At 55.0% G+C, this 20,131-nt stretch overlaps 1 protein-coding gene across 1 annotated transcript in view; it reads right to left on the bottom strand.

Moving 5' to 3' along the window:
* The window catches only part of NOL4L (nucleolar protein 4 like), a 128,343-nt gene that overhangs the window by 22,950 nt on the left and 85,262 nt on the right, over positions 1–20,131 (bottom strand). The window contains exon 5 of the mRNA XM_068987217.1: positions 650–791. Coding sequence (XP_068843318.1) covers positions 650–791 — 142 coding nt within the window. The remainder of the gene's footprint in view (positions 1–649; positions 792–20,131) is intronic.

Below are 20,131 nucleotides of genomic sequence, written 5' to 3' on the forward strand. Positions count from 1 at the left end.
CCAGAGTAGACCTCTGGGGTCTGACCCTGACCCCAACTCTCCCACCCCAAGAAGATGCTTCTGTTCCGAGGGAGGCTGGAGGAGGCTGCCGGGCTTGCCTTGGAGGCGGGGGTGGGGGGGATGGGGGTGGCCAGGGCCAGGGCAGATCTGGACAGCTCCTCAGCCAGCCCACCTCCTATCCTGAGGGGCCAGGGGCACATGACACACAAGCATAGTGTCTGCTCGCTCACCAGCGACAGGCAGGGACCCTGTCTCAGAGCCTCACATCCGGGCCACAAAGCCCAACTCCTGTTTTCATGATTGGGAGGCTGGACTGTTCTGGGTCAGGCACACTGTTAACCTTCCCAGACCTGAATCATGATAACTTTGAAATCCACATCCCACCAGCATGTGAGCATCAGAGCAGACAAACTGGCAGGATGTGGCCAGGCTGCCAATCCCCGAAAGGGCTCTGAGCCATTCACCTTTGAGAGGAACAACTGCTCTTCCTGGAACTAAGGGCTGGGGCAGCGGGGCCCATGGAGATACTGAGAACGCTGGGGGCCGCTGTCAGCCTGAGCCTCGGCCACCCCTGGAGGCTCCAGCCCAGAGTCCTAGGCTCCTGGCGTGGACACAATCCTTCCCCTGCTGGCCACGAAGGAACACTCACCATCCTCTTGACTGTGGAGGTTTTGTGGGCTCCGCATCCTCTCGTCCTGGCTGGGACTCAGGCTGGAGGCCAGGTGTGGGTCAGCTGACATCCATGTGGAGTCGTTCATATCAAAATCTTCACTGCTCACAGAAGTTTCATCCTGATCAGGGACAAAGAAGGTGGGCGTTGAACAGGGACGGGCTCTCTGCAGCCCCTCGGCAGCATACAGGGTAAACCCAAGGGCCCGAGGGTGTTTGAGAGTGCCCCCATAGGCCATAGCGCACCCCCAAACGTTGAGGTGGGGACGGGTTTCTCCCCCTGGCCTCCCACCAATGGAAGTGGCTGGGGCTCTGGTTCCTGTCGGAAGCTGGGGCTGAGGGCCGGCGCTGGCTGTAATTGAAGACAATTACGAGGTCTCGCATCCTGTAGGAGCGGGTGGCAGGGCCTGGCTCTTACCCCTGTGAGCCAAGGTTGAAGCAGGCGCCGTAAACAAGGGCCACTGCTCCCTACTCCCTGCCAACAGCCTTGGGAGAAGGATTCACTCCACATAGGGCCAGGCAGGCAGACGTGGGCAGCAGGACACGTCGGGCACTGCCGAGGCCAGGCTGACGGCCCCCACCACGCCGGCCGCCCAACTCCTGTGGAGCATGCATGGAATTCCTTTCTCCCACTCCCCCAGCCCAGAGGACATTTCTGTCTTCCTCCTTCCTAACCTTTGCTGTGCTTCAAAGATATGCTCTTGGGCGGCTTCCAGAGCTGAAAAGGCCAGCCCCAGAAGTATAGCGAAGGAAGGGGGTGGGGCAGGCGAGGGTTTGGATCAGACCGCAAAGGGGGTTCGGCTCAAGGGCCTGGGGGGCCGCCAGGGCCTTCCAAACAGCCGGAGGGCCTGCAGGCGAGGACCACGCCTGCCTCCGCTCCCCTTGCTGGCTTCAGCGAGCCCTGGGCCAGGCATCCGGGAACCCCCGGGGCGGGGCCCCTTCCACCCAGCTCTCCAGTGGGAAGGGACCCCACCTCCTTCAGGCCCAGCCTCTTTCAGGAGCAGCAGCTAGCAACTGTGTTTGGGAGCTGGCTGTAAAACACAAGAAAGATGACCCAGCAGCTCCCACACCCTGGAGCTCTGGCTTTGCCCCCTCCCCTCCCCCATCCGGCAAGATACAATGGCCTCTGTGGGCCCCCAGTAAGGACCTCTGGCAGAGCACCATCCCCCCCAAAGCCTCCCTCCAGGGGCCCCTCACAGAGGTCTCTTTTACAGCAAGCAAACACACTCCGGTTCGAACTTTCTTCTTCGGCTGCTGTCCGAGGCAGACACATCTGCTCCGCAAGTGCCAGGCCACCAGCGGGTGCTCCTCCACGCCCTCCCCCACCAGCCCGGCTGGCAGGGAGTTTCCTGGGATTTACAGCTTCTGGGCAGCACAGAAGAGTGGGCATCTTCTGTGGCTGAATCAGGAGGACGACAGCTCTGCCCAGCTCAGGGGTCCCCATGCTGCTTGCACAGAGCCTTGGGACACAGGGACCACGTGTGCCCTAGGGGCCCACCACACACACACACACAGCCGCCCTGCCTCCCTCCCACAGGCTCCCTGCTCCTCATACACAAGAATGCGCCTCCACAGCTGTCCCTGGGTGAAAGCCCACTCACTCAGACTGCATTCTCATACCTGGAGGGACACACACACGTTCAAAGGGTTCTCTCTGCAAAAAGGGCAACATGACTGTCCCTGCGCTAACTGGGCAGGGACAGGTGGGTGAGGGGTGGTGAGCAGGTGGGGAGAAGGACCCTCAGAGGGGTATCTGGGTTCTGGGAGCCAGGAACTGGGCCATCCTCGAGTGGGCTTTTGGCTCCTTCCTGGCTGTCCTGGGGTCACTGGACCCTGAAGTCCCAGCTGAAGCAGGAAGGCCTTCTCCTGGCTCTTGTGGAAACACTTGTGACTTAAAGGACAAGTAGTCTATTAAACATCTGGAAGCACCACCCACTCAAAATTCTCCATCCATTCAACAAGTTATTTAATGAACATCTATGTGAAACTCGCTCAGTTCTGTCCATCTCTTTGTGACCCCATGGACTATACAGTCCATGCCATTTCCTTCTCCAAGGATCTTCTCAACTCAGGGATCGAACCCACGTCTACTGCATTTAGATGCTGGAAAATTTACCTGTGGACAAGTCATGGCCTTCCTGGTGCTCACTGTGGAGAGGGACAGCGGGGGAGAGGGACCATCAGCAGAAAAACTCATAACATCGGGAGTGTGAGGGCAACACAATAAAGAATAAAGCAGGACAAGAGGGGCGAGGAACCTGCAGGACTGTGTCCCAGAGTGGCCAAGAAGGGCCTTGCCAGTCAGACAATCAGAGCAGAGGCTTGCAGAAGTGAGGAAGTTGTGACAGCCGGTCCGTGTGGGGAGCTGGTGGGTTCCAGCACACGCTGGAACCCACACGCTGCCACACGCTGGTAAGTTCCAGCAGGCAGTCAGGAGGCCACTGTGACTAGGGGATGGGGGAGCTGCGTGGGCAGTGAAGCCATTCGGGGTGTCTCCTCCTAAGGGGCACATAATCCCGGTGGGCATCTTCCACTCAGAGAAAGGAGTTCCACCAAACACACAGGTTTTCTTCATCAAGGAGCAAGGACAATTCAGAACTGCTGGGTGCAGTGCTAAACCTCACTCTAGCCCCACTCGGCCACAGTTTAAAACAACGATGGAAGCCATGGTTTATCAGTTGCCAAGTGCATCACAGGCCCACTGGGTGCATGCAGTTATCAGCCCCATTCTACAGATGAGGAAGCGAGGCTCCAAGGGGTGAAGGCACTCACCCAAGGTCATGAGCAGAGCCAGAAGCGTACAGTCCTGAAGGCCCAGACGCTAGCCTCCTTCCTAGCCCCTCACCTGGAATGCCCACGGTGCACCTCAGAACCCAAACTCCAAACGCACGTCCCCCTTCTCCATCAAGTCCAGCTCAGGCTCCATCCCACCTCTCCTCACACGGTCTGCCTGTCTGTACCATCAGCCCGGCAGTTGGGCAGCAGAGAACTCAGCTGCAGTGGCCAGCACAGTGGCTCTCTGCCCTCTCTCCCCCAGACAGCCTTAAGTCCTTCCAAGAGTGGGGAGCAGGCTCTATGTTCTCTGGACAAAGCCAGTGAGACCAGTCAAATTGGCTGAGTTGCCTGGCATGACACTGGGGTTTAACGAGGATGCGGCATCAGTCTGACAAGCAGGGGCTTGGTCCTGTTACACACGGTTCCTGAATGGAGACCATATGAAACCTGGACCCTGGCTGGCAGGCGGGTGGCAGCGTGCTGCCGTGCGGCATTCCCTGCCTGCAGCTGCCAGGCGCCCCCATGCAGAGCCTCGGGTTTCTCTGGCTCAGATCACTTAACTGTTCCCCAAATGGCCCTCCTTCACATCTCCCTGCCTGGACAGGCCAAACTGGGCAGAGGTGGGCTACATTTTACACTGAATTGCGATCACCCAATAAGGAAGAGCACCCAGTGCCCATCCATGAGGGGCTCTGAGACGAGGGTTGTCTGAGCTTTCCTTGTCCAATAGGAACAGCAGGCACCCGTTTCAGGCCTCTCTCTCCGGATCTGGTACCCGCCCTCCCCGCCTTGGACCTGCCTTAGCTGCCCCAGGGCTCGTGAGATCTGAACCCAAGCAGTCTGCTCAGCGCCCACATCACAGTCCACCACTCCGAGGGGCCGCCTCACCACACTTCCTCCCTTCAGTCCAAAGAACCAGATGCCTTAACAACAAAGCGTCTCAGGATGAGACCCAAAGGAAATTCATGGGAGGTGAAGCTATATTTACACCCACACCGGGACCACTCTTATCAATGAATAGATGCGCACTGATGGACCACCTACTACGTGCTGGTGCTGTATTAGGAGCGCTGAGACCACAGCAGGACTCCTTCCCTCCAGGGCTCTGTTATTCAGGGAAGGACAGAGACAACTTTTGACCCACGTGTAAGCACTGAAGGAGAAGGGGGCTGGAGAACCCCCTCTCCACTTATTCACTGACTACCAAGCTTTCCCCAGTGAGTGTGCCCACAGCCCCCAGTGTTTTGCCACATGAATCCCTGTTCTGTGGGTGATGGTTCTATTTAAGCTTTTGATACCATTGATACAGAAATTTTTAAAAATTTATTTTTATTTGGCCTTAGCTGTGGTCTTAGTTGTGGCATGCTGGATCTTTAGCTGTCCCATGCGGGATGTAGTTCCTCCACCAGGAATCAAACCCTGGCCCCCTGCACTGGGAACGCAGTGTCTTAGCCACTGGGCCACCAGGGAAGTCCCTGATACAGTAAATTTTTAAGCAAGAAATCACATTTATGATGCCTAACTAAAAAAAATACACCAAACTATAAGTTCTCATCAAAATCAGCTCCTATATCCTCACTTCCGGGCGGACCTGCCAAGAGAAGGCTGCCCAAGCCCCCTTTGCCATCCATCTGCTACAGCAAAGCCCCCTGCAGACTGTCACCTCACTGGCTCACACCAGGCCCAGGCTCCAGGAGCAGGCCAGTGACACAGGCAATTACCAGCACACAGTTCAGAGCCTGTCAGAGATGAGCAGAGTGGGACATACCTGGGCCTGAGGGACCTGCAGGAGGTGATGGTGAGGGTTACGGAGAGCAGGCCCAGAGGTCACAAGTCGGGCACTCTGGAATCTCAAGGAAACCTGGTCTACTAATTTATCTTTCTGTAAACAAACTTCATTGAAACTTTCATTAAAAAATAGAGTGTGTACAATCCATTACTTCTGGGGCCCCTCTTCCTAGACCCCACGTGACTCCTGGCTCTGGCTTCAGACACCCTGCAGGCTGCAGCCTTGCCCACCTGTTGACAAAAGGTCATCATTTATTTGGCGCCAAAGGACCTGAGCCACTTGCGGGGTCACAGGGCCATTGGGTCGACTGCCCTTCTGGAAAGGGAACTCAAGAGCCGGGGCGGGGGCAGGGGGGGGGACGGCAGGAAGACAGCACCCAAGGCTGCTCCTGGGACACACCCCAGTCTGGGAGCCCTGACTCTGGGCAGGAGGAGAGGAGCCGACCAGACCCTCCCTGCTCTTATCTGCAGTCCAGAATTCACGGGCAGGTTCAGTTTCTCTCCACCCAGGTTCTGAGGCCCTTCCTCCTCTGCAGGCAAACTAGCACCAACCGCTGCCCAGCCCAGGAGGAGGAGAAAATGGGAGACCAGAGGGGAAATGGTGGAAACGCGCCTGTATCCATGGCGTGTAACCAGGGGCAGGTGCTATCAGTAACCTGATTATTTTACAACTGGGGTCAATTTCTTGGGAACTGGGTTCCTGGTGCCTCTGAAGTTGAGCCATTTGCATCCTCCAGGACAGGGATCCTGGGGTGTGCCTCACACAACATTTTCCAGGCCTATCCTCAGAGCTGTAACTCTATCTCTACTGCTTGCTTTGAGAGAGAAAGGGAGAAGGATTTGCTGCGAATTTAGTGCCGTTGTGAGCAGTAAGCCCTGATCAGGAGCCTTGGGTGTGTGTTTCAGAGGAGGGGTGGGAGGCAGGCATGGGCCAGGCAGGAAACAGACCCCTTCTCTGTCCAGCCTCTTGGGGTGGGTTTGATGAGAGGCTGAAGCTCCTGCCAGGAAGACCACCAGGCTCAAGGCAGCTGCCCTGGCACTGCTCTACCCCAAACCGGCGGACACCAGAGTGGACAAAGTGAGCACCTCCTTCTGGAACACCTGTAGGCCCCTCCCAGGCCCTGGAAATTCTTCAGCGCGAGGCAATTCCCCTGCCTGTCTCCATGTCAGCGAGCATTACACACACAGCCTTCTGAGCATGCCAAGGAGGTACTGAACCGCATTTGACCCCAACTTAACCACTTCAGCTCATCAGATGGCTTATTAATGGAAGACGAACCCCCCCCCTCCCCCAGGATCCAAAGCAACAAGGGTTCAAAATCCTGGTTGGGAAGGAACAGCACAAATGACATCTTAGGGTGGTCTGAGCCACAGCTCCTGGGGGCTAGGGAGTCCCAAGGCTGCAGCTCATGCCCTCATCCCAAGCTCACCTGGCCACCAGGGGCAGATGCCAGGCTCCTTGGGACACTCCGCTCAATTCCACTCCTTCCTGCCAGCATACCTCCTCTGTTTTCTAGCCATACAAGCTCTTCTGGGAAACATGAAGTGGGGAGAGCTGACATAGCCAATCACCTACCACATTTTAGGTTCTGTCTCTCACACACACACGCACACACATGCACAGGGTCTGTCAGAGACGTCTGCATCAACACAGGGATGCTCTGTTGTCTCGGCTGTCACGGGTGCCTGGATGCTGGGGTGAGCATTTTCAGCACCTTCCTACTAGTGTATTGAGTGTAAAACGGGCTTTTGTTTCCCAAGCAAAGGCAACTGGCTGTTTTCCCAGCACTCCTCACCACGAGGGCCTCATTGATACCCCAGACCCTGCCACGAACAGGGGTCTCTTTAAAAAAGGGAGGCTGGAGAGATGAGCTTCAGCAGACAAGGTTCTTCCAGCAGAAAAGTGGGCTCTAGAGAAACCACTCTGCACTAATCCCCTGCAGGAGTTTCCTTCCAAGAAAAGGACCCAGACAAGACAAAAAAAAAAGTTCTTGAGCAACTCAGGGCCAGTGCAGCTCCACATGGCCCCAGGGTGACTCAGGCCACATAAGTTCTCCCAAATCAGCCTTTCCAGCTGGGAGGAAGGCCCCGGGTGCTTGGTTTCCTGCTGTTCCTCAGGACTGTGCTGAATGGGGTGTTGGCACCCAGCCATAGTGCAGTGGATGCGGGAGCGGGGTGGTGCTGTCTCCAACCCCCACTCTCCAAAAGAAGCCCACCTTGAGATGGGATTAAATTAAGCTTGATAGTATTCACCTAAGAATTCAGGCTGTAATGGGTTTCCAATGTAGGGGTAATTCACTACCTCCTGGCTAAACCATCACCCTTTATGGGTCGTTCCCTCAGAACAACCCGAAGCCCAGAAGCAAGGGGCAGGCAGGAAGGGGCCCCTGGTCATGACTCTCTCTGGAGCAATTATGAGAGCCCCACAACCCTCTCCCCACACCCCCAACCTGGTAGGACAGGGGCCCAGGCTGGGGTTTCCAGCTCATTCTGGGATAAGTAGGGCTTTATCTCAAGGGAGAATCTATTTCAAGCCACAATCCTTCTCAGAAAGCGGAGGAAATCACAGAGTCCAAACACCATTTCAGGTGAAATCAGGAGGTTATTAATCTCCCCTCAGAGCAGACAGAAAGAAAAATCAATGTTTTAGAGGGGGGAAAAGGTTCCGTTTGAATTAATGGGTTTGTGGCTTCTCCATTGATCTGCGCCTCTTCACACTTTCTTTTCGTGCTTTTGTGCTCTTGGGGAGGAGGGAGGAAGAAGGGAATGGGGAGGAAGGGGGTGGGCCTCCCGATAAGGAAAAGGACGGTCTAACCTTAACCTTTCTCCAGGAATAATGCTAATTAGCGAGGCTTAATGAGAACTTCCCCCAGGAAGCGCGGCCCGCTAGGGGCGACTGGACTAGGGCAAACGCGGCTCCAGGTGGGAGTAGAGTTGGGGGGGGGGGTCACTTCTGAACCCGAGCGGCTGGAATAAAAACGTGAAGTGCACTCCCCCAACCCCCGCCGCCCGAAAAAGTGTCCGGCCTCGGAGAAGCGAGAGCGGCGGACGGAGGTGTAAATCTAACTTAACCCGGGCGCGCGCCCAGGCTCTGGCCAGCTGCCCCCGACCCATGCGCCCCGGTCCGTAAGGAATGCCCCTAAGACAGGGGCCGCCGAAACCCCAAGCTTCTGCTCCGATCCTTCACTTGACAGGGGCACCAGGTCTGGTCCAGGGAGGGGCTGGGGTCTGCTGAAGTGGGCTCAACTCTGCAAACCCCGTCTCAACTCCCCGCGCCGAGGCAGGGAGCCCCTCCCTGCCACTCAACGCTTCCCGTCCTCACATCTCCAAACAGTCCACTTCCCTTCTCGCTACAGCCTCGGCGGCTGCCACTCGAGCCCGGCCCCCACCCCGCCGCCTGCGAATGCCTGCCTCCCCGGGACGCGGTGCCGAGCCCGCCGCAAACCCTGCGGCCGCGGCACAATACCGCGGCGCGGCGCACACAATCACCGCCCCCCAGGACCGGCGGCGCGCACGGCGCGGGAGTGGGGTGCGCCCGGCAGCCCCCCGCACTCGGGGCCGGGCGCCCCTCTAAAGAGCCCCGCGGCCCCCGGAGTGCAGGCTTCACCTCCCCCACCACACTTGGTCCCACTTACCCGCCCCCCACCCCGCGCCCCAGCCCACTCCGCCCAGGGCGCAGCCGCTTCCGCGCGCCCCCCGCCTCAGCCTCGGCGCAGGAAGCTCCCCCGCGTCCCCCTCCCCGGAACCCCCCCAGTTTCCCGCCCCCCTAACCGCAGCTCAACGGCCGGCGGCAGCGGCGGGAGAAGGGGGGGCGGCGGCCCAGGGGCCCGGAAACGGCCCGATCGCGGGGATCCGGGCCGGACTCCGTACCTGGGCGGGAGGCGAGGCGGAGACGGGCGGTCGGGCTCGGCGAGTGAGCGGGGCGGGCGGCGGTGACAGCCCTCCAGCTCCAGCTGCTGCTGCTGCTGCTGCCGCCGCGGCCGCCCGGGGAGAGGGGCTGGCACCGCCGCGGCGCGTCACTGCCCGGCCCGGGGGCGGGGGTGGCCGGGGGGAGGGCCCAGGCGAGCGGCGGCGGCGGCGGCGGCGGCGGCGGCGGCGCCGCGGCCGGGAGGGAGGAAGGGGGAGGGGGGCACCGGGCACGGGGAGGCGGGGGAGGGGGGCGGGACCCGGCACGGGGCGGGGGCCGGGGGGAGGGGAACGCAGGGAGGGCTTACGCTGGGGGAGTAGGAGGAGCAGCCCGAGGAGGTGGAGGGGCGGGCGGGCAGGCGGGAGGAGTGGGCCCGGGCGGGGGGAGGGGGAGAGAGGAGAAAAGAGGGAGGGGGAGTGGGGAGAAGGAAGGAGAGGGTGCTGGGCCAGGTAGGGGGAGGGATGAGGGCGCGCTGGACGCGCCGCCGAGCGCCCCCGGGGGTGAGCGCCCTTAAGGGGGAAGCGCTAGGAGGAAGATTCTTGCGGGGGACGGAGCCCGGGAAAGAAGGCGCTGGGGTCTGTGCCCGCCCCTTGCTCCCGGAGGACCCAGTCTTCGAGTCCGGGGTGAGGGTTGGCGGGCGGCGCGCGGTCGGCTATCCGCGTTCAGGCCAGAAGAGAGACTTGACCCAAAGAAAGTGACTCAGGCACCTTTAGGAACTCTCGGCACCCTGGGCCTTCGGCAGCCCTCGACCCCTACGCGTCCCCGGGTTTCCAGGGGACGCGGGTCCTCGCTGGGCGGGGCTGTTGGGCCAGAGGCCTGGGTTCCCCGGCGTTCAGAGGGAGCCCCGGGTCTGGGAAAGACAGGCACGTGGTCGGCTCTGTGCTGCCCGCCCCCCAGCCTCTGGGCCCCCACCTTTTCTCGATCAAGTTCAAGCTCGGGCTCCTCGGCGTTGCTGCCCACGCGCTGCCCCCTCCCATCCCCCTCCTCTATTCCGCACCATCTCTCTTCTTCACTCTTCCTTTGTCTCTTTCCCACCACTTAGTTTCCACCCTCCCCTGCTCCCCTTCCCTACTGGCGGGCGCCTCGGAGTCCGGGTGCGCTCACCTGTGCGACCCAAACATTTCCACCATCTCCAGCGCCCGCCGCCAGCCTGCTCCCGGGTCCGTCCCCGCTCCCCCACCCGCCGGTCATTGTGCTCCCCTAAACCACACTGCGCGGGCTCCTGAAGACGCGCAGGGTACAGCTGTAAAGTAACAGGATAACATCAAGAATGCTGCTCCATCCCAGACCCGGGAGCGCGCGGTCCAGACACAGCATCGCAGTAGGGGGAGGACCCGCGCGGATCAGAGATGCGGTGCCGCGCGCAGACGGTCCTCGTGCACCTTGGGTGCAGGAGAAGACCGCACCGGCCGTCGCTGGGGTGTGGGACCCCGGACCTCTGAGCAGCCTCAGACTCAGCCTGGAACATAGCGCGCTCGTATCCCAACAGCAGAATTAGACCTCCCCGAAAGCAGGATTAGATCCCTACAGAGAAGACGGGTCAGGGGCAGACTCTCCCTCCCCAAATCCACACCCTCCAACAGGTCAGCCTTCAGAAAAACTGTTTTAACGGGGTTGGAGAGCTGCCCTCGTAGAATTCTGTGAGGAAATAGCAAAAGAAAAGAAAAAAAAAAGAACCACCAGAAACGATCCCATCTCCTGATTCCTCTGGTCGCATCCAAAGAGGAAGGGCAATTTCTACTGGCTTTATGCTACAATTCATTCACAGGGAAACCAGCGAAGAAGAGAAAACGAGACAGCCAGCGGGATTGTTTGCAATTTTGAAACAGACTGCCTTTAACCCTCCAACTTTTTTTTTTTCTGTAAAAAGCCTTTTTCTTTCTTCCACTGAAAGCTTTGCATTGTGAACAATCCGAGGTAAACAAGGCTCCCTCTACAGGTACGAGTTAGAAATACAATATCACAGGTTCAGGGCTCAGTATTCACCCATTAGAAAAATAAAAAGATGACAACACATCGAATTAACAGCGCATAGACTTCCTTCTGCACACGCTAAAGATTTCACTGTCGATATAAGCCCCACACTTTATTTTTAAAAGAGGCTCTAAGCATGTTACTCATTAGCACCTTTCATCCCTAAAACCAAATGTGTTTTCAAACCAGTTCTCTTCCCTCCTCTCCATGAGATCTTTACGTCCCCTCCTCTGTGGTAGGAGACAGTCTGGAAACTTCACTGCCTTATCTGTCCACACACAGATAATGATTTTTAGAATTAACTAGTGGCCATGATTCTTGAATTCATACAGGGAAATGTGGCTGTTTTCAACACGGGAACTGCCCTTCCTCACTCTGCAAATGACATAATTCAAGCCCAGGATTTCCCATCGCTTCCCCCAACATTTCTGGAGACCTTTGACTTCTCCTGGCCTGAGTCACGATTTCACAGCAATGGTGGACATCTGGGCTTGAAATATAAACCCAGATCCAACTGGTGTTCAAAGGCGGAATTGAACCCAGATAACCCACCTCTTCTCTGACAAATAAGAGAGCTAGTGCCGCCCAGAAGGGCAGAGCAGTGATTTTCTCTAGGCATGAAATGTGAACTCATTTACCATCGCTGAGATAAAACAGCTCCAGCCCCACTCGACCCACAGGAAGTGGCTGGGGGCCCTGGAGAAGCCTGGCTGTTTAGCAGCACTGCGAATTAGAGTTTTCCTGTGTGCTGAAGCCTGCAGAAACCTGGCTCTTTAATTCCTGCAGGAGCTGCCTACTCCTTGAGTAACCTTGTGTAGGTTGTTTTCAGCGTCTTTGCGCATCTCCTTAAAGTGGCCACAGCATGGGTCCCAACAAGGAATGGCATGACCTAGTTTCTTGACCACTAATTCTCCCAGTGATGTGTCTCTTCTTCCAGCCCCAGTCTGGTGAGAGACCACAACAGAGAAAGGCTACTCTTGTCTGCTTAAGGGTGCAGTACTGCCTTCATATCCCTTCCAGGCTCTACATACAGTGGGTGCCTTTGTAAATGGCGGCATTTGCTCTGTGGAGCTTCTTAAGCAGCAAACCACTCCAGGCAGATTCCCATATGAAACAAGCATGCTCCAGGAGCAGGGACCTGACCATGGGAACCAGTGGTTCGTGATTAGGAATAACAGGATCTTATCGTGACCAGAATAGATACTATTCAAGCATCTCAGTGCATTCAAAAATGCTTTTCCCTGCAAATTACTTATAAAAGACACATGTACCTGCCCCAAGGCAAGGCTGGCAGACACTCCTCAACCAAGTGATCAAATCCGCAGACCCTGAAGTGGAGCCCACCTGAAACGATGTGCTCACCTCCTGAAGGGATGCAGTGAGAACTCACAGCATCACCTGTGTTGAGTTCTCCTCATGTCAAGTCCTCCCGCGCAAAATACTTAACCTGAATCTGATCATGAAGAGACAACCAGACAAGAAATACTGAAAGACTGACTCTCCACAAGTGTCTCGGGTTCCTCAAAGATTCATTGTCATCAGCCTGACAGTTCCCCATCACGAGACTAAAGAGAAATGACAACAGAATGCGAAGTTTGACTCCTGGTCAGATCCTGGAGACATGGGATGCAGTGGTGATGGGGTGAAGGAGAAGCGGAGATGAGGGGGTGAGGGGTGGAGGGCACACAGGGGAGACAAGGTGGGCTCTGGGCTGAGTAGTCAAGGAAGCCCCTCAGTGTGAGAAAGCCCACATGGGCCCTGCCCCTGGGATGGTGGAAGTTGACCCCTGGGTGAAGACTTGGGGGCACAGTCTTGCAGGTAGAGGAAAACAGCTAGTGCATAGGCCCTGAGGCGGGAAGAGACTTGGAAAGAGCAAGGGGGAGGTTGGGAGGAGCGGAGGGGGAGAGGGCATGTAGCAGGCCCAGCACTCAGAGCCTTGGACACTACCGCGAGGTGTGGGACTTTTATTCTAAGAGCGAGGAAGTCATGCAGTCTAAATTATGAGATCAGAGGAGATTAGATTATATCTTATTATATATCAGGAGTGGTTTGGGGGTGACCATGAAGGAGGTGGACTAGAAAGAGTTTAGCCAAATGGGACTGGTTCCAGTTCTGGCTGTGACACCAAACAAGTGTCCTGGGGTACCGGTTTCCTCATCTACAAAGTGGATAATAAAAGTGTTTTTAATGTGTTTGACACCAAAATTTCCCCTTTGACATTAGAAACTGCCAGCCTCCCAGCTGTCCCCAGATGAGCCTTGCCTCCAAGTATCACGCCCTGGGTCCCCTGGCACAATGGATAGGGCAGTGGAATTGAGGGTCTATGACTTCTGAGGTTAGGTTAAAACACAAGCTTGCCCCTTCCCCCAGAGGGAGTACTGGTTCAGCAGCAGCTTTTGTTGGCAGCATCAGGAGGCTGCTTCTCACAGTGCTGGTCAGCAGCCTCTCCACAGATGCTGCTGCACCAGTTTCCTCAGCGGCCAGTGGCGCCTGGCAGTTCCCATTTCACTACAGGCTTGTCAGCGCTTGGTATCAGCAACCTCTTTCATCTTCACCAATCTGAGAAGTGAAAAATGGTGTCTCTCTTTGCCCTCTTCATTTGGGAATGGGAGCCTATATTTATGCATATCATGTGTTTACTGGTCACATGTAATTCTTTTAAAAAAAAAAAACTATTCATATTCTTTGCCATTTTCTCTACTGGGTTGTGGTCTTTTATTTTTTGTAAGAATTATTTAGAAAGGGAGGATATTAGTCTTTTGTTATAAAATTTGCAAATATGTTTTCTTTTTGTTATTTTTATTTTGTTTACAATGCGATTTTTTGCCATATGAAAATTTTACATTTTTATATCATCCAGTTAGTTTTTTTCCCTTAGGGCTTTAGGATTTCAGGTCAAAACAAAGGGTTTTTTTTTTTTTTTTTCCACTCTAAGATTATAAATGTAATTCACCCATATTTTCTTCTAGAGCATTTATAGCTTCATTAGAGTTAAATCTTTATTCTATCTGTAATTTATCTCCATATAAGAAGTGAGGGAAACTGAGAGAATCATAATTCAAAAAGGCACATGTACCCCAATGGTCATTGCAGCACTATTTACAGGAGCCAGGGCATGAAAGAAACCTTGATGTCCATTGACAGATGAATGGATTAAGAAGCTATAGTACATATATACAACAGAATATTACTCAACCATAAAAAGGAACAAAACTAAGTAGTAGGTCATGAGGTGGATGAACCTAGAGCCTGTCACACAGAGTGAAGCAAGTCAGAAAGAGAAAAATATCATATATTCATGCATATACATGCAGTCTAGAACAGTGGTGCAGGCGAGCCTGCTTGCGGGGCGGAAGTAGAGACACAAGCGTGGGGAATGGACCTGTGGACACAGCAGGGGAAGAGGAGGGCGAGGTGGATTGAGAGAGTAGTACTGACATGCATGCACTACCGTGTATAAACTGGACAGCTAGTGGGAAGCCGCTGTGCGGCACAGGGAGCTCAGCTCAGGGCTCTCTGATGACCTAGAGGAGTGGGTGGGGGAGGGGAGGCTTAGTGGGGAGGGAATATGAGTATACATATAGCTGATGTTGGTGTTGGTTGTTGTACAGCAGAAACTAACACAACCTTGTAAAGCAATTATACTCCAATTTAAAAAGAAAGAAGTGTGGCAAAGCTCTAGCTTATTCTGTTTTTTTTAATGGCTATCCAAATTGTCCCAATATCATCTTTTAAATAACTCATCTTCACCCACTGACTGGAAGCACCATGTTTATAGAGTACTACTCTTCCATTATTTTGGGAATTGCCTATTCTATTGATCTGTCTATTCCTGTCTCGACAGTATAGCTCTGGAATATATTTTAATGTCTGGTAGAACCAGCACTCACCTCTATGCCCACCATGAACTGTCCCTGCCTCAGCAGAATAGAGACAGTTAATCCCTTCCCACAGCAGACAGTGGTCTAGATACAGCACAGTTCTGCCATGCGGGGGGGGGGGGGGGGGGTGTTTCTCCTTAAGGGGCTGTTAGCGGGTGGTTCCTGGGTAGCTCAAACAGTAAAGAATCTGCCTGCAATGTGGGAGACCTGGATTCAATCCCTGGGTCAGGAAGATCCCCTGGAGAAGGGCATGGCAACCCACTCCAGTATTCTTGCCTGGAGAATCCCATAGACAGAGGAACCTGATGGGCTCTAGTCCAGGGGGTTGCAAAGGAATCGGATACAACTGAGTGACTAACACCTGGAAGAGGTAACATCTACTCTGAACCAAAGAAGGCTGGAGGAATGTGACAGATGGCCAATGGAGAGGGCTTCCCAGCAAGAAGAGGAGTGTGGCTAGAAGCTCCAGGCTCTACCCATGCCTGGATTCAGAATACCTGGTCTTCAGGCTGGGCAGTAACTCAGCCTGCCCGTTTCTTCCTCACATGCGCTGATTTTTGCCCAGCTGGCTGCCAGCTCACAGTCGGTTTGACCCCTTTGTGGAAATCCAGGAGAAGCTGTCCCACACTGCTCCCGCACACCTTCCCTGTTCAGATAAATTTCCCATGATGCACAGAACTGAGAGCCTGACTTGTCAAAATGCAGTTTCCTAACAACCACGACAAAGGTAGAAACGACAATTTCATCAACTGCGTTTTCAGAAACATGTTGCTTTAAAATGCCATCGGTTAATCTCTGTTAGTGACACTCTCCTACGCCACACTTCAGTGGCTGCCCGTTGCTGGCAGACTCAGGTCAGAGCTCTCTGGCCTCGTGTTTTAAGGGCTTCCACGGCCCAGCCGGCCTGAGAGCCTTTTGTTTCAAACTGTGAACTCTACATGTCCAACAGACTCACCTCTTCTGTCCCTCAATCACCCATGTGTGATCCCCCCCAAGCCTTTGATCAAGCATGCTTCCAGACATGTTTTTCCCCCCACAAACATGTATAGTGCCCCTCCACGTGCCAGGCACCATATGATAAGTATGGGTGAGACAACAATGGACATCGCAGTCAGCCTGCTTGGAGCCTGCAGGCCAGGAGGAGAGAGAAATTAAACGACCACAAAGTTTCTAGTCACAGGATATGTGTCAGTTTGCACATGACAGGGGCAGGGCCTGCTAGGAAGGAAGTACCTAGTAGGTGAAGGACATAGTGGATCCTGGAGGGCTCCACTGAGGAGGTGACGTTTAAGTTGGGCACTGAAGGATGCGTGGGTGTTCACTAGGTAGAAAAATACTTTGGGCCATCAACAAAGACATCCTCCACCCCTGCCGATGTAGGCCCCTCTGAACTCAGAGTGGCAGTCTCACAGACAACCCAGCTGGCTCTGGTGACAGGTCTCTGTCAGTCTGATGTCACAACGCACTGTGGTCCTTCCCAATTCCTGCATTATACATCTTCCCCAACTGGACCGTGAGCTCTCAGGGGTTGGGACAGGCTTTTAGATGGCAGAGTCCCAGGCAGCATCGGGCCCTGTAGGGACTCACCAATGCATTGCTCAGGACTCCGTCCTACCCTCTGTCCAGCACAGCCCTGAGGTCTGCAACAGAGCTCCAAGTTAAGCGCACTCCCCCCTTAACACAGACCACACTTCACAGCTCCCCAGAGAGGGGCAACCTACCTCCTCTCCTTTCTGTCATAGCACCTCTGGAGAGGCTTGGTCAAAAAGCCAAGACCAACCCCAATGGCACCATTGCTCCTAAATGTGCACGGGACAAAAACGAGTTCAGACGGTCCTTAAAGAACACACACTGGAACGGTCATGGCAGCACTATGCACAGCAGCTCTGGCCCGGGAACTCCCAAGCGTCCATGGAGAACGGATGAGGGCGGTTCATGGGCTGTGGAGTACTGCTCAGCAATGGGCAGGAACAAACGAGCGGCACAGGGCAACACGAGGACCCTCTCAAACTCATGCTGTGGGGGAAAGAGCATACACCGTAGGATTTTATTTATATCAAGTTTTAGAATAGGTAAAAGCCATCTGTGCTAGGGACTACACTGGTGGTCCAGTAGTTACAAATCCACCTTGCAACGCAGGGGACTTGGGTTCAATCCCTGGTCGGGGAACCACATGCCGCAGAGCAACTAAGCCTGCACACTGCAGCTAGAGTCCATGCACCACTATGAAAGATCCCGCATGACATAATGAAAATCCCACATGCCACAGCTGAGACTTGAAGTAGCCAAATAAATAAAAAAAGAAAAGAAAAGCAATCTGCGCTGTTAGAGGTCAGGAGAGTGGTCACCCTTGCTGGGGGCTAGTGACCAGAGGGGGACATAAAGAGCCTTTGGGGTGCTGACCAAGTTCTGTTTCTTGATGTGAGTACTGGTCACAATAGGTGGATTCTGTTTGTAAAAATTTTCTAAGCCATCCACTTAATGATATGCGCTCTTTTCTGTATGTGTGTTAAACTTCTATTAAATTTGAAAAAGGGGGAAAGAAGCTAAGGCCAGTTACTATGGCCGAGGTCAATGTAATGAATTACCACGACCCACACAACACTGGGCACTGTGCTGGGTGCTAGGCTATGTGACCTTATTTCACCACCCAAACAAGGGTGATATTAATTGCCACTCTGCACATGAAGAGCAGGGACTCCGGGAGGAAGATTAAATGACACATCCAGTCACCAACAGCTCAGAGACCAGGGGACATGCTCACAGTCACAGAACAAAAGTTAGTGGCCTTGCTGGGGTTTGAAGCAGGGCACACTGATCTCCAGAGCACGTGGTGGACCCCAGGCGGGACCCCCAAGCTGGACTGCAGGATGCTGGGCTTCACCCACCTCCAGCAGAGCAGAGAGAGGAGGCTCTGGGGCTGGGTGAGTGGAGGCTTCCCTGGGCTGGGAGCTGGGAATGGGCTGGGGCTGCTCCACGGTGGGCTTCTCCGTGCAGCCCCCGAAGGCAGCTGAGCCTGGGGGCCTACTGGGTTGCAGCTCTGGCTGCTCCTCAGCAGGTGACCGGAGGGGGCTGAAACTGGCACAGGTGGCACTTCCCATTTCAGACCTGAATCCCTCCATGATGGAGCTGTGGGTGTGTGTGTTGGGGGGCAGGGGTGGTATGTGGCAGCCAAGGCTTTGGGGCCAGAGCTGGTGCACAGAGGCCTTTCTGGTGGCTGAGTCAGCTTCTAGGGTAGGGGTGGAGCAGGAGTAGGGGATGGGCTTTGTTTGCATTCGGGCCCTTCCTCAGTGTGATTTCAGGCAGGTGACTTCTCCACGCCTCAGTTTTTTCATCTCTGAAATGGGGGCACAGTAACAGAAGCTTGTTTCTGAAGGCTGCCTGCTGTGCGGCTTAACCGCAGGGAAGCCTGCAGGGTGTGGACTGATGCCTGGTGTAGAACACCTGCCCAAAGCCTAGCTATTGTTAACAGTGATATTGATATGAAAGGTAAGTAATTAACGATACAGACATTGGTCAGCAACATTTATTGAGACCCTACTGTGTGCCAGGGCCTAACCCTGGTGAAGGACTGTGGCAGTGAGATAAGCAGACCTGGGCGAGCACTCGTGAGGCTGCTGCTGCAGCGCCCTCAGCCTGGCCCTGCCCTCACCATCGCTTCCTTTCTCCCTTCCCTTCTCCCCACTCCCTCCCCGCCCATCCCTTGGGAAGTAAGAGCCTTAACCTGGGAGGGAACAAAGCTCTCCCTCCCACTCACTCTGTGACTTCCAACGAGGTTCCTGAGCTCCCTGAGCTCCCTGACACCGAGCCTCAGTTCCCCCATGTTGTTTGTGTGGGACTTGGTACAGAGACGGCCTCAGACAAAGGTTCCTGCTCCCCTCCTCGCTACCCGCTCCTCCTCTCCTTCCTCCCTGCTTCCCCTCTGTTTCCTTCTCTTACTGTTCTTCTCCTTGTCCGAACCTTTGGGAACTTAACACCCAAAGGCATTGTCAAGCTCAGTTGATGGCGCCAAGGCCACGACACGTTCTGGGGACTAACTTACTTGACACCCAGACTCAGCATTTCTCCCTTCTGGTCTCAACTACAGAGCGGGGAGGAAGTGAGATTCTTTCTTTCCCAGCACCCCATGCAGCTGAAGGTGGCCATGTGACCCTGGCCAATGAGATGTTAACCAAAGTCTGTTGGCAACTCTCTGGCAGTGCTTTTGCTTTGCTGGGCTAAGCTTATGCCACCCCTTCACACCTTCCCTCTCGCCCTGAATGTGGACAAGATGGCTGGAGCAATAGCCACCAACTTGCAAGCATGAGGAGAAGGTCAACAGCGTCACAGACACCAACCAAACGAGACTGACGTTACTACCAACAGCTGCTCCTGCATTCTTTCTGTTTCAGGTGTAGAAAAACCTTCATGTTTTGTTTCACAGTCAGCTGAGCTTTTGGACCTGTAGTCAAAAGCATCACTGTCTGATTCATAGGGCTCCTGTTTGTAGATGGACTTGACAGCAAGGCCTCGCTCCCAGGTGGCCTTTCCTCTAGTGTAAACTCAAAGAGACAGATGACCAGGGCTGTGTTGAGGCAACTGCTGTGACTACTGCGGTGTGGCAGGGGGGGACTCAGCAGAGGGAAAGGTGCCAGGCTTTGCACAGGTGTGCCCGGGCACTCCCCAAGCCGCAGCAGTGTTCCAGTTAAAGCAGGTCTTCTGTTTCTGCTTCTTCTCGAGGCACTTGGAGCCATTCCAAACATCTAAGCCTTAAAACGACCATCGGGCTGGCACAGCATGGGCTCCGTCACTCATGGCTACTGAGAAGGAAGCTGCTGGAGAGACAGGAGTGGCCAGCCTGGGGCTGGGCTGCCTGTGGTGGTGCTGGGCCGGGCCTCTCTCCTGCCTGTGTACAGCGCCCCAGCCCACAGCTCAGGGCTGTTCAGGCCCTGTGACCGACTGCTGAAGGTGGGCTGGCGGGGAGCAGGAGGGCAGGTTGGGCAGCACTCCGGGGGCCCTTTCCCATCTTTGCCAGCAGCACGCCTGCTTGCTGCTGACCCTTGACATGTTAACTTCCTTCCTAGAAGAGTTTCCTTGAAGAAAGGAGTTCCTCTGTCACAGAGCAAACTTTGAAAACCACTGAAGTCTGGCCCAACCT

This window comes from Capricornis sumatraensis, chromosome 15 (assembly GCF_032405125.1).
Source record: "Capricornis sumatraensis isolate serow.1 chromosome 15, serow.2, whole genome shotgun sequence".
In the NCBI taxonomy this organism is placed as follows: Eukaryota; Metazoa; Chordata; class Mammalia; order Artiodactyla; family Bovidae; genus Capricornis; species Capricornis sumatraensis.